Genomic DNA, 13,944 nt, shown 5'->3' with positions numbered 1-13,944 from the left:
ATGATGAGTAAATAATAAGTCGACAGTACCACTGCAGTTTGAAATATGCAAGTCCTAGTTGCAGAACCGTAGCTCTATTCCGCAAATAGACAAAATATCATAACATAAGGACCTAAGAGCTACATGTACCATTTTGAAGCTTCCCCGAATCAGTTCTTTTAAAATAAATAAGTCTCCCTAGCTCACATTATCGTATTTTTAATAAGCCAAATGATTTTTGAGGAGGCATCGACTTCAAATATTGATAATAAATTTGTTCAATTGATTTTAAAGCCCATTAAAAGGATATTATGATTTGCTGTTTTACCAGGAAATAATTATAATTTATCCTAATTTGGATCTGTCAACTAATTTATAGACATTTTGTTTTCTTAACTTCGCCTGCATTTGAAATATTTTTGCAAAAATCATGCTGATTATCAAAAACAGTGACTGAATCATCTATGTGATTTTACGTTGTAATATTTATGTACAAAATGAAAATTTTAAAACGAAAAACACACCGGTTTTCGGGTGGCGCATTCATTTTGATGAACAGTGTCTGCTCAACATTATCTTGGTTTTCTAATGAAGGATCTTCATCATCTGCATTTTCTGTCGTTGTGTCATCAGGGCTCAATGCAGGGCTGGACAGACTGTGACCACTTGTTGATGGTGAAAATTTGTTTTTGTCGGCCATTGTTACTTTTACGAAGATGAATGAGCACCTACATTTTGATTGGACAAAATTATTTCCCGCCAAATTTGGCAGATTCATTCATCAGTTCTGACCTTTACTTTTGAAATAATTTTGAAGAACATTAATGTTCTTCTTCACTCCAGCTTCAATTATTTAGGTTTTCATTCACCAGGTGTTTAGACCTTTCGACTGAGCAAATTTTCGAATTTTACGATGTAGAAAAGAAAGAGAGGGGCGAATTTGGGGAAATAGGGTGAGTTGGCTCTTGGGTTGAAAAGTGGGGGCGAGTTGTCGTCCTCTAAGAATTAAACAGAAAGTAGAAATTTTGCTAACTGCATACTGATAATAAATATCAGGGAACAAAACAACTAGAGGAATAAAAAGAAGAAGGTACGTCGAGCAAAATCAAAATATGATTTAAGGAATGGGAAATATGAAAAGGGTTGAAAAGCTGATACTGTTTTAAACATGTTTAAAATAATGTGTAATTTACAAAACCGAAAGTAGACATTAGTGTGAGTTCGTGGTCTAGTGGTTAAGACCGATGGCTACAGTGCTGAAGGTCCCGAGTTCGATTCTCACTCGGGGTTCTAAAAATATCAGCACATCAGAAGGGTAATTTTCACCCTCTCACACACATCTCTGGTACCCAGACCGGAGTTTAAACTAGAATGTGTACTTTGGGGGCCTGGGTTGGTCAAAGTTGTCCCTTACTTTGACCTGGAGATCAATCTTCTGATATCTCTCTGGTTTGTCTGTTTCCACCGAGTGGCCCGGTGGTTCTCTCCGAGTACTTCGGCTTCCTCCACCATAATAACAGACTGCCCAATCTAATTAAAATTAAATCTCTCACTCGCTCATTTTTTAATGCTTGGTCGCTGCGAGTGAGAGATTTAATTTTAATTAGATTGCAGACTGCCCGGTGTCCTAGCACTCCCTTTGTGTTGGGTGGGGATTGATTGTCCTTGGAAAAATAATTGTCGTATAAACATACGTTAGTGACACATCTCCATTAATCCCGTTAGGGAGTGTACATGGATGCCACTGTACCCTCGCAGTTTTCAAGGGGTTCTTCGGATATCGGAGGCATTTACCAGTACATACAAATGTACATACATACATCGCCCGAGTCAAGAGACATTTAAATTAATACAATTACATGTCTCTGTCTGAGCATAAAACAGGGACAGATTATTCTTCTTTATAGTTAGTATAGGCTGTCCCTGATAGAAACGAGCAAAAAGAGGAAAGGTATTTTTTTCAAAAAAAATCTAGTTTTTGCAGGTGCACACGTACAGCTCATTCTCGAGGATAGTAATTACTAACTGTCAGTCGTTTAATGGTTATTTTTGGCTACCATTAGCGTCAAATTGGTTTAAATCTTACTGTGATTCATCCAAATATCCTTATCTGCTCATTGTGATTCGTCAGAGATCTCAAATAAATATTGTTACCATTATGTTAATAAAAAAATTAACATAGAATTGAGAATGGAAATGGGGAATGTGTCAAAGAGACGACAACCTGACCATAAAACAGAACAGCAGAAGGTCCACAATAGGTCTTCAATGCAGCGAGAAATTCCTGCACCCAGAAGTGTCCTTCAGCTGACCCCTTAACAAATATATATACTAGTTCAGTAATAATGATTGCCTTACTAAACTCCAAATTATACACAAGAAACTAAAATTAAAAATAATACAGGACTAACAAAGGCCAGAGGCTCCTGACTTGGGACAGGCGCAAAAATGGGGCAGGGTTAAACATGTTTATGAGATCTCAACCCTTGCCCTATACCTCTAGCCAATGTAGAAAAGTAAACGAAAAACATGAATAGTCAATTTCAATCGAATCTTTTATCGTCTTCTAGAAAGTACATTAAAAGTCGTGCACCATTACGGTTAACGTTGTTTGGCAAGAATTTTTACTGTTTTTCGTCTTGAACATGTTGAAGGTAGCCACATTTAACTGCCCTCATTGTCTCAACCCAAAACAACACAAGTTACTATAGCTACTTCAGTATGTGAATTTCTTCATCTTTTATATATTGTTTTAATATTTATGTATATTTTATTTTATTCATTCGCAGATGTTAATCTAAAGACTCTTTTTCCTGGCTGTGGACTTTTTCGTCCATAAGTTAAAAAAATTCTCTTCATTTCTACTCAAATAAATTTTGAAATTCTTTAACATTTCTCAGCGATTCTTCCTTTATTGTAAACAGTCTGACAACCATAAAACAATTTTGATGAAAAATTTGTAGAATCTTTGTCCAAATAAATGTTGGAATCACTATAGTTTATTTGAATCTGCAAGTATCCTAGCTGTTACTAATTGGCATATATTTGTAAGTGCAACTTTCATACCAATTGAAAAGCCTGATTTTGGTGATATTCTGGAGTCAAACATAATATAATTTTCCTTCAAATTTAATTTCCTTTTCTGTTCAGTATGGTACTTTTTTTGTCAAGAGTTATTTTTTCAATTAGATATTATAGAAAAAACTTGATTTTAATATGACGTGTTTCTTTCGCTTTATGATAATAAACCATGCATGCTCTAAATCCAATATTTTTTTTTGCACATGCGTATATTGACTACTGCAGAATAATGAATTTTATCAAATTGGCATGCATTTAATATATTTCATTAAATTCAAACACTTCCAAACTCTTAAATGATGCACATATTGTTATTAATTCATTTATTATGACTGTAATGTGTTGCATTCCAAAATTGACATATTTGACCTAGATACGACAACCGAATATTTACCACCAGAACGCTTGAGTTTACACAATTTAAATAAGCAAACAACAATATATCAATCATATCAAATCAAGTTCAAAATCATTTTAGTCAAATCTATGAAGTCAGCAGGACTGATCAGGACTAGTAAGGAAAGGGAGCAGTATAAAAAAAAAGTCCTCGATTTATCATTGATTTGATACATTGAACAATAATATTTTATCATGTTTGTAGAGATAATCCAAAAATAATGTTTTATTATTTTTCCAGGACTTTACAATCAACAACCATAATATTTAAGAGGGAACTATCCAATCCACAACAATAATATTTCAGAGGAACTATCCAATCCACAACAATAACATTCAAGAGGAACTATCCAATCCACAACAATAATATTTCAGAGGAACTTTCGAATCCACAACAATAACATTCAAGAGGAATGAGCATATTAGCCAAAATATTTCCTCTAAATGAAGATGGTGCAAGTGATAATTATGAAAAGTTTAAAGCCTTCTGGAGCCAGGTTGAAGGATGTAAAGTTGAAAAGATTGATATGAAGAACTATACCCCACCTAGAAAAGCAGAAGACTTTAAAAAACAGTTAAAGGATTGTAAGTTATAAATCAAACCACGTGAGATTATTGTTATGAAACAATCAATCAACAATCAAGGGAAACTTCGCCAAAAAATTAAAAATTGATATTATGTCCATTCTGTATAAAAATGCTCAAATTCATAAATTAATATTAAAGTTTTATTCTGCTAGATAAGTGATATCACCATTGATTTTAAATTTAAAGTATCAATTCTCTGCATGTGTCCATTTTGTCATCCTTTCCAATTAGGAGCCACGATATGTCTATAAACCACAAAGGACATAAACTACAGTAACCAAATGAAGTCGTAATTGCGTGTCGGTGTCAATGAAATCGTACGATTGTTTTATCCAACTTACTAACTTGATACGGAAAATGTTATTATTTTTTAAATAACCATGGTCTGTCGTTTAAAACTGTTTATATAGGAATTAGTTAAAAAGTCAAAGTTCAAAGTCATAAATGATAAATGCCAATGAGAAAATTAACTCTCCTCCATCCAAGTCACAATGTATAAAAAGTAAACTATTATAGGTCAAAGTACGGTCTTCATCAAGACGCCTTTGCTAACACCAAAAATCAAGCTATAAAGGGCCCCAAAATGACTAGTATAAAACAATTCGAACTGGAAAACCAATGGTTTAATCTATATAAAAAACAAGGATCAAGAACCACATCAACAAACTTCCTACAACCACTGCATGAACAACATATTCCTGACTTAGGACAGGTGCAAACAAATGGTGCTGGGTTTTAACCTTCACCTTAAGCTAGCTCACTATAAAATAAATGTAATTGCTGTCATAATAAAATAGATAGGTAGGAAACCTAGAGTTGTAATGTAATGTATATAGTATAACACTATTTTTTTGCCAGTGAAAAATACATTTGAGGAAGGAGGATATGAATATCTTGTATTAGCTGTCAGTTCACATGGGGTCGAACAAGAACAAGACACTGTTGAAAAAGATAGTACCGGTAATGACAAAACAGGAATTGAAGTGTCTTTAGAAATTGCATGGCGATCAAACAGATACAAAGTAAATGAGCTGCTGAAAATATTTGAAGACGTTAAAGATAAACAGAAAATTTTCATCATGCAGGTACTATCATGATTTAATTTGCACTTTAATCTTCAATATGTTCATTGCTTTGAATCCTTTCGTAAAGGTAATTTACATATCTAGAAATGTCAGTTGTTTACGCTCTGTCTAAAATGTTAAAAGAGAAAAGCAGCATTATATTTTCTTGCCTATGCTCCTTTCAGTCCATTCATTCCTTAATCCTTTAAAGTAATTAGTTTATGGTGCATCGAAATGAATATATATGTACCAAGTTACAAGTTGACCTTTTGATTTAATTTTAAAATCAAGATAAAATAAAAATCTAATACTAGTACACAACAACTGCAAAAATATCAAAGGAAGATGTTTTTTATAGCACAATTGAATTGATGTTAATAAAAACAACCAGTTACAGTAACTTACTGCAGGGATGGTTGAGTTCTGAACAGAATAATTGGAATTGAAATTTGCAATTTACCACTAATAAAAATGTTTTATTTCAGGAAAAACACTTTTCTAAAAGATATCATTACTGTAAGATATGTTTTACATTAGAGCTATTTTTCTAATGCTTATAGTGCAAAGGTACCATTGGCTTACTTTCTTTGGTTTTTAAAAGTTTGCGCACAATATATCTATTAAAGCTTGCTTATTGGGTAGCTGTTTCTGATGTCCTTTCAGGGACGGCAAGAATGTAAATTTGTATTTATATTTAACAGATGTGCAGAAATAGATCAGATGAAAGAACAGTGACTAAACTAGGGAGAGACCAAGGAGTGCATCATTCAAGTTAGTATGTAGGGTCTTTATTATTTTTGCCAGTTGAAGCGATAAATAATTTAAGATGAGCCTTATTTATACACACAATTATTATACTGATATATCATTAATATATAGATTTATATTAGCAATGTCTTAGACCCTTTTCTTTGAAAATCAGTGCTGATCAAATATTTTTAACAAGTTATGCCCCTTGGAAAAGTTCAGTATAAGAAAAAGAAAATTTACATTTGCTTTGAATCCTCCATTTTTCTAAGATATTTATAAACTGTTCCAAAAATGTGTGCAACAAGGGGGACATTAGAACTCTTTTATTTTATATTCAGTATTGGAATAACAGTAGGGGGACAGTCAGTGTAACCCTCCTGGAATGTGTAGTTGCCTATTTGATCCTCTGGATACCTGATATCAGATTTTGGCAGAATTGAGACATAAATCAAATAGAACCAACAATTTATTTACAAATGACAACATTCATATAAATCATAGTCAAATGAAATGAAAAAGAATAGTAAAAGTTCAAAAATAAGATGTAATGAAACAGTAATAGTTTGCAAACAAAATGGTATTTCAGGTCAAATGAATTCAAATAAAAAAGGAATTTTCAAAATCTGAGTTGAAAAAGTAAGTGAAACTGTATTTATATACTTTGTGGTGGGTTTCAGAATTAAGTAAAGCATAACAATATAATGCCAAATTAGTTGCTAATATTAAACTTGCTGTAAACATTTAGCACACTTACAATATGAGTACTTTATTAAGTACACTCAACATAGAATGAAATTCAAAACAGTGTAGCTGTGGCCATTGATTGACACATTAAATTCATCCATTGACTGGGACAATTTACGTGAACGTTTGTCTGTAACGACCACTGTTCACGACGTACCTATGATAGACATACAAACTGTGGGGTCACCAAAGGTTTCTTAACGCCTTTAATTATAAAATAATTCGAAAATTGAATCAGGAATAACCTTTATGTTTTGATTTATATAATTGATATCAATCAAAACATCGTGTTATTTCTGATTAATTTTTCGAATTACTTTATTAAGGTGTTGAGAACCTTTGGTGACCCGATAGCTTAAGTGTCTTTAAAAAGTACATAGTGAGAAGTGGTCGTTACATACAACGTTCACCTAAATTGTCCCAGACAATGGATGAATTTAATGTGTCAATCAATGGCCACATCCACACTGTTTTGAATTTCATTCTAGAAGTATTTTATTAAGTACACTCAACATATGAGCATTTTTTTAAGGAACATTCACCATAGGAGTACATTTATTAATGGCACTCACCAATATAGTATTTTATTAAGAACACTCACCAATAGAGTATTTAGTAAGGGAAACTCACCATGGGGGTACTTCATTAAGGACATTCACCAATGGAGTATTCTATTAAGAACACTCACCATAGGCGTATATTGTTTAAGAATAATCATATGAGTATTTAATTAACGGGGTAAGTTCACTCATCATTGGAGTATTTATCTATTACATTCACCATAGGAGTAATTTTTATAAAGATAGTCACTCATCATTGAAGTATTTTATTTACTACACTCAATGACAGATCCAGAGGGGGGTTTCTGGGGGTTGGAACCCCCACTATTTATTGACAATCAATACATTTTATATATTGGCCATTAATATCACTGAGCATCATTTGATTTCTAAAAAACAAATTTGTAGGGTTCTTTGATATGCTAAATCTAAGTGTTTATTTATATTTTTGATTGTAGGCACAGAATTCAAGTTGTTCCGAATTGGGGTCTGAAATTAAGATTTCATAAAAAAATGAATTATTGGTGTTCTTTGATATGCCCAATTTTACAATGTTTTAGATTTTTGATTTTGGACACACTTTCAAAGTTAATCCAAAAATTAAGTGCTTTGTGTTTGATGTTCATGTTTAATGTGCCTTAATGTGACTATCTTTTTAATTCAGATTTTTAATGTATTTTTAGGGAAAGATATGTATAAATAACCATTGAAAAGCGTGTCAAGTCTCCTTTAAGTCTGTAGCTACAGTTGTTTAAACCATTGTATGACTTTATAATTCTCAACCATTGTTTTTTTCAGATACTGTACCTAGTTTTGGGAGTCATGTACCTGCAAATGGTAATCAACAGACACCAGAAGAACTTTCAACTGGAGCCAGTGGGAGATCTCTGTCAACAGGGGCTCTGAATAGTATGCCCTGGCCTAAAACCTGGAAATTAGCACAGCCATGTATCAGAGACAGTATTGTTATGTTTTCGTCACCATCAGGTATATTTGTTATGCACTTGTTTGCTGAATTCATCTGGAATTTACTAGGAGAAAGGGGGGAGATGCATGCTAATGTTCAGTTAATTTCCCTAGACAAATACTTTTAACCAGTTTACTATGCAAAACATTCCGTCCTTAAACAATACTGAATTGCAGACCCAAATAACATCATTGAAAATGCCATATGTTTTTGATAAGCTAACTGTGTACTAAATATCATTGATTTATTATTATTATACCCCAGGAGGGTATAATATTTTTGACCAGTCTGTCCGTCTGTCTGTCCCTCTGTCAGTCCTGTTCTTGTCATCTCAACTCCTGAAACCACACAACAGAATTTGGTGACACCTTTTTTTTTTTAATAACTTTCTTAAACCATACTGGATTTCTACCAAACTTGGACAGAAGCTTGTTTATGATCATAAGAAAGTATCCAGAAGTAAATTTTGTGAAAATAAAATTCTCTCCTTATTTTTTCCTTATTTTACTTATAAATGGACTTAGTTTTTCTGCGGGAAAACATTACATACACTCTGTGGTTAAAGTTTTAAAAATTTAAATAACTTTTTTAAATAATCTGGATTTCTACCAAACTTGGACAGAAGCTTATTTATGATCATAAGATAGTATCCAGAAGTAAATTTTGTGAAAATAAAATTCCATTTTTTCCGTATTTTACTTATAAATGGACTTAGTTTTTCTGCGGGAAAACATTACATCACTCTGTGGTTGTAGTTTTTAAAATTTTACAGTGAGTTGCTTATAGGTGTTACTGTAAAACTTTACCTATAGCTCAACCTGTTTTTAAAATTGACAACAACTTGATTAAGTATTTATATACTGAAAAATTGCACTAAAATGAATGGCAGTAATACTACGACTGGTCTTCACTCTTTGCCATAGAAATCGTACAACTACCCGAGTTCGCTTGAGGCATTTTGAATTTATGATAATTTTCCAAAACATGGTTTCTCAATGAAATAAACATTAAGGGGGTGAAGCTATATCCATGGAGATGTATAGATGCCAATTAATACAACTGCATATCAAATATCATTGACTTATCATAAGTGGATCCCCTGAACTAATCATAGACCTACACAAAGGTTTCAGTCAATAGATAAAATTGAGAATGGAAATGTGGAATGTGCCAAAGAGACAACAACCCGACCATAGAAAAAAACAACAGCAGAAGGTCACCAACAGGTCTTCAATGTAGCGAGAAATTCCCGCACCCGGAGGCGTCCTTCAACTGGTCCCTAAACAAATATATACTAGTTCAGTGATAATGAACGCCATACTAAAGGCCAGTAGGCTCCTGACTTGGGACAGGCGCAAAAATGTGGCATGGTTAAACATGTTTGTGAGATCTCAACCCTCCCCTATACCTCTAGCCAATGTAGCCAATGTAGAAAAGTAAACGCATAACAATACGCACATTAAAATTAAAATTCAGTTCAAGAGAAGTCCGACTCTGATGTCAGAAGATGTAACCAAAGAAAATAAACAAAATGACAATAATACATAAATAACAACAGACTACTAGCAGTTAACTGACATGCTAGCTCCAGACTTCAATTAAACTGACTGAAAGACTATGATTTCATCATATGAACATCAGGCACAATCCTTCCCGTTAGGGGTTTAGTATCATACCATCATAACATATATGAGAAGAACATAACCCGTGTCATGCCAACAACTGGTTTTTGAATAAATGTGTTTAGTTTTGATGCAAAGACCCTATAAGTGAATCAATATTAACGCCAAAATATGCAATCTTTAATGACCTGACAACAGTATCGTAACTATATCCCTTCTTAATAAGTCTATTCAAAGGTTTTGTTAGTTTTTGAGGTGAATACTGACACCTTTGTGCTTTATAAAGAATATTTCCATAAAAAATTGGATGCGAAATACCTGAACGTATAAGAAGTCTGCATGTTCGTTGAGCTATATTTACGAATGATGTCCTTATACCGATGATAAAATTTAGTAAATGTTTTGACTAGTTTGTGGTATCAAAAACCCATGAAAGACCATGATTTAGAATGCACGGCCAAATAATTTTCATGACATTCAGATGTACCAAATAGCATTGACTTACTATTAGTGATTCCCCAATGTGTACTGTTTTTTTAGTCCCCTTAGTACCGTCGATTTTGTCAGTAGGGGAATTTAGGTTTGCACTCTGTCTGTCTGTCTATCTGTCAGTCCGCCAAATCAGTTTTCCAAACCTTTTTTCTTCATGCTTGAAGATAATGATTTGGTATTTGGTATATTGTTTTATCATGACAAGTTACAGATCAAGTTTTAATTTTGTTTCAGTCAAATGATTTTGTGCAGAGTTATAGTCCTTTGACTTAGAATAATCACTTAAATAATCAGTTTTTCAACACTATTTTTGTCATTCTTGAAGATATTGATTTGACAATTGGTATAGAGATTTATCATGACAAGTTACTGATCAAGATCAAATTTTATTCTGATCTGATGATTTTGTGTAGAGTCAGTTTTCAACACTTTTTTTCTCATGCTTGAAGGTATTCACTTGATAATTTTTACATGTATATAGTTTACACTATGACAAGTTATAGATCAAGTTAGAATTTTGTTCCAATAGAATTAATTTTTAACTGATAGCGGACTATAGCTATGTATTTTCTCACAATACTCACAGAATGCTTGTTTTCAAGCAATGTGTCATATGAACATAAAAACATCCCTTATAATGATGGTGTTGGATTTTTTTTCAGGTTATTTGTCATATCACAATTTAAACATGGAAGATGCTGGCGGTTGGATATTTGTCATTATGGAGAAATTGCTGAAGAGTTTGAAGGGAGAGAAGATCTCGGTCATAGACTTGTTCTTAATGGTGAACCAAAAAATGAGTGAAACATTTACAATTAATGACAAATATATAGGGTTAAGTAGCTTTAATCATATGTTAACACAAGATATAATTATCAAATTCAAAAACTAAGAAACAGTCAAACAACGGTATACCAATATTCCAAAGTTTGAAAAGATAATGACAATGTATAAATATGATAATTAATTATTTATATATCTTCCTTGGATAATGTTACATGTTTTTTTAGACTCATTTACTTGTTTATTTACTTTTTATGCCCCATTTTTATACCACATTTATTGGCATTATGTTTTCTGGACTGTTCATTCGTCTGTCTGTCCCACTTCAGGTTAAAGTTTTTGGTTGAGGTATTTTTGATGAAGTTGAAGTCTAATCAACTTGAAACTTAGTATACATGTTCCTTATGATATGATCTTTCAAATTTTAATGCCAAATTCTGACCCCAATTTCACCGTCCACTGAATATAAAAAATGATTGGGGCATCTGTGTATTTTGGACACATTCTTGTTATTCAATGTTTACACCATTTTAAACATGAATATTTTTACGGGTTGTCTGATTTGTCTGAAAATTTTGACTCCATGTAAGATTTGCTCTAAATGCTTCAGTTTCAGAGATATAACCCCAAAACTGCATTTTATTTTACCCCTATGTTCTATTTTTAGCCATGGGGGCCATCTTGGTTGGTTGGTAGTTGGGTTCATCAGATACATTTTTATACGACTGCAAAAAATTTTGCAGTCTTATATTGGTATCATGTCATCATCGTCCAAAGACGGATAGTTTCCAGATAACAACTTTAGTATAAGTAAACAGAAATCAATAAAATTTTAACACAATGTTTATAACCACAAAAGAAAGCTTGGGATTGATTTTGGGGGTTATGGTCCCTAATGTTTAGGAATTAAGGCCCCAAAGGTGCCCAAAACAAGCATTTGTCTAGTGTCAGTACAAAAAGTTGTGTTTAAGTATTTCAATTGTTCTGAAATTCTACCACAATGTTTAATACCATTAGTAGGAGGTTGGGATATATTTTGTGGGTTATGGGGCAAACAGTCTAGGAATAAAGGGCAAAAAAGGGGCCAAAAACAAGCATTTATGTAGTTTCAAGATAATAAATTGGAGTTATCTTTCTTTGTCCAGAATGGTTGTTCAATCACCTAAAACCAATGCTTTATGAAATCTGCTTTGAAAATTGGAGTTACCTTTTTTTGTCCAGAATAGTAGTTGAATCAACTTAAATCAATGCTATATACAATATACAATGCAATATTCACTTTACTACCAACTGATAAATTAAAGCAGTCTTTACCATTCAGTGATTACAAGCACTTTGATTACCATTCTTGGGTTATGCCCCTTTACAAATGGAAAAATTGAAGAATTTTTTATACGCCCATTAAAATTTTGACGGGACGTATTATGGTATACAAATGTCCGGTGTCTGTTCGTCTGTCTGTCCGGCGTAAACATGTCGCACCGTAACTTGAGAACGACTTATCTAAATTTCATAAAACTTTATATTGTTGTTTCTTATGATGGTCAAATGATCTGAATACTTTTTGGTGAAAATAAGATTTAAACTTTTTGAGTTACGGCACTATGTAACTAAAACAGGGGGGTGTTTTTTTTTTTCACATGTCGCGCCGTATCTCAAAAACGATTCTTGATTATTGCTTGAAACTTTACACACTTCTTAGTTATATTAATCTTAATATCTGTATACGTTTTGGTGATGATTCAAAATTTCATTTTTGAGTTAATGAGTATTTTGTAAAAAAGGGGGAGGAGTTCTTTACATGTCGCGCCGTATCTCAAAAACAATTTATGATTATTGCTTAAAACTTTACACACTTCTTTGTTATATTAATCTTAATATCTGTATACTTCTTGGTGATGATTCAAAATTTCATTTTCGAGTTATTGAGTATTTTGTAAAAAAGGGGGAGGGGGTTTTACATGTCGTGCCGTATCTCAAAAACGATTTATGATTATTGCTTAAAACTTTACACACTTCTTTGTTATATTAATGTAGAGATCTGTATACTTTTTGGTGATGACTCAAAATTTTATTTTTGAGTTATTGAGTATTTTTGTCGAGCCTGCAACTTTTGTTGCAGAAAGCTCGACATAGGGATAGTGATCCGGCGGTGGCGGCGGCTTTAGCTCACTTCTTAAAAGCTTTATATTTTAGAAGGTAGAAGACCTGGATACTTCATACTTTGTATATAGATGCCTCATGTTATGAAGTTTCCGTCAGTCACATGTCCAATGTCCTTGACCTCATTTTCATGGTTCAGTGACCACTTGAAAAAAAAGTTTTTTGTAATGTTGAATTCTCTCTTATTATAAGTAATAGGATAATTATATTTGATATGTGTGTACCTTGCAAGGTCCTCATGTCTGTCAGACAGTTTTCACTTGACCTCGACCTCATTTCATGGATCAGTGAACAAGGTTAAGTTTTGGTGGTCAAGTCCATATCTCAGATACTATAAGCAATAGGGCTAGTATATTCGGTGTATGGAAGGACTGTAAGGTGTACATGTCCAACTGGCAGGTGTCATCTGACCTTGACCTCATTTTCATGGTTCAGTGGTCAAAGTTAAGTTTTTGAGTTTTGGGCTTTTTATCTAATACTATATGCCATAGGTCAACTATATTTGGTGTATGGAAATATTTTATGATCTTTATGTCAGTCACGCAGGTTTTATTTGACCCTGACCTCATTTTCACAGTTCATTGCACAGTGTTAAGTTTTTGTGTTTTGGTCTATTTTTCTTAAACTATAAGTAATGGGTCAACTATATATGTTGTATAGAAGCATTGTTAGCTGTACATGTCTGCCTGGCATGTTTCATTTGACCTTGACCTCATTTTCAAGGTTCATTGGTCTTTGTTTAGTTATCTTGGTAA

At 32.9% G+C, this 13,944-nt stretch overlaps 2 protein-coding genes across 2 annotated transcripts in view; one reads left to right on the top strand and one right to left on the bottom strand.

The window, feature by feature from the left end:
• LOC139519362 (ras GTPase-activating protein 1-like) overlaps positions 1–713 on the bottom strand; it is a 30,355-nt gene extending 29,642 nt beyond the window's left edge. Inside the window, exon 1 of the mRNA XM_071311371.1 lies at positions 504–713. Coding sequence (XP_071167472.1) covers positions 504–679 — 176 coding nt within the window. The 5' untranslated portion in view covers positions 680–713. The remainder of the gene's footprint in view (positions 1–503) is intronic.
• Positions 714–948: 235 nt separating this feature from the next.
• Positions 949–11,656, top strand: LOC139519363 (uncharacterized). The gene is made up of 6 exons (XM_071311372.1): positions 949–1,069; positions 3,698–4,041; positions 4,903–5,129; positions 5,810–5,879; positions 7,961–8,149; positions 10,906–11,656. The coding sequence occupies exons 2-6, from the start codon at positions 3,870–3,872 to the stop codon at positions 11,133–11,135; spliced, it is 888 nt and encodes a 295-aa protein (XP_071167473.1). The 5' UTR covers positions 949–1,069; positions 3,698–3,869; the 3' UTR covers positions 11,136–11,656.
• The last annotated feature ends 2,288 nt before the right edge of the window (positions 11,657–13,944 follow it).

The sequence above is a fragment of the Mytilus edulis genome, chromosome 4 (assembly GCF_963676685.1).
Source record: "Mytilus edulis chromosome 4, xbMytEdul2.2, whole genome shotgun sequence".
In the NCBI taxonomy this organism is placed as follows: domain Eukaryota; kingdom Metazoa; phylum Mollusca; class Bivalvia; order Mytilida; family Mytilidae; genus Mytilus; species Mytilus edulis.
This window is presented reverse-complemented; position numbering and strand designations above follow the sequence as displayed.

What these genes read in the sequence shown, in the direction of transcription:
- LOC139519363 (XM_071311372.1), top strand. Translation starts at nt 3,870, where the DNA reads ATGAGCATATTAGCCAAAATATTTCCTCTAAATGAAGATGGTGCAAGT. An exon ending in AGAAAATTTTCATCATGCAG is followed by an intron (nt 5,130 to 5,809) that starts GTACTATCATGA and finishes TATATTTAACAG; the next exon opens with ATGTGCAGAAATAGATCAGA. An exon ending in TATGTTTTCGTCACCATCAG is followed by an intron (nt 8,150 to 10,905) that starts GTATATTTGTTA and finishes ATTTTTTTTCAG; the next exon opens with GTTATTTGTCATATCACAAT.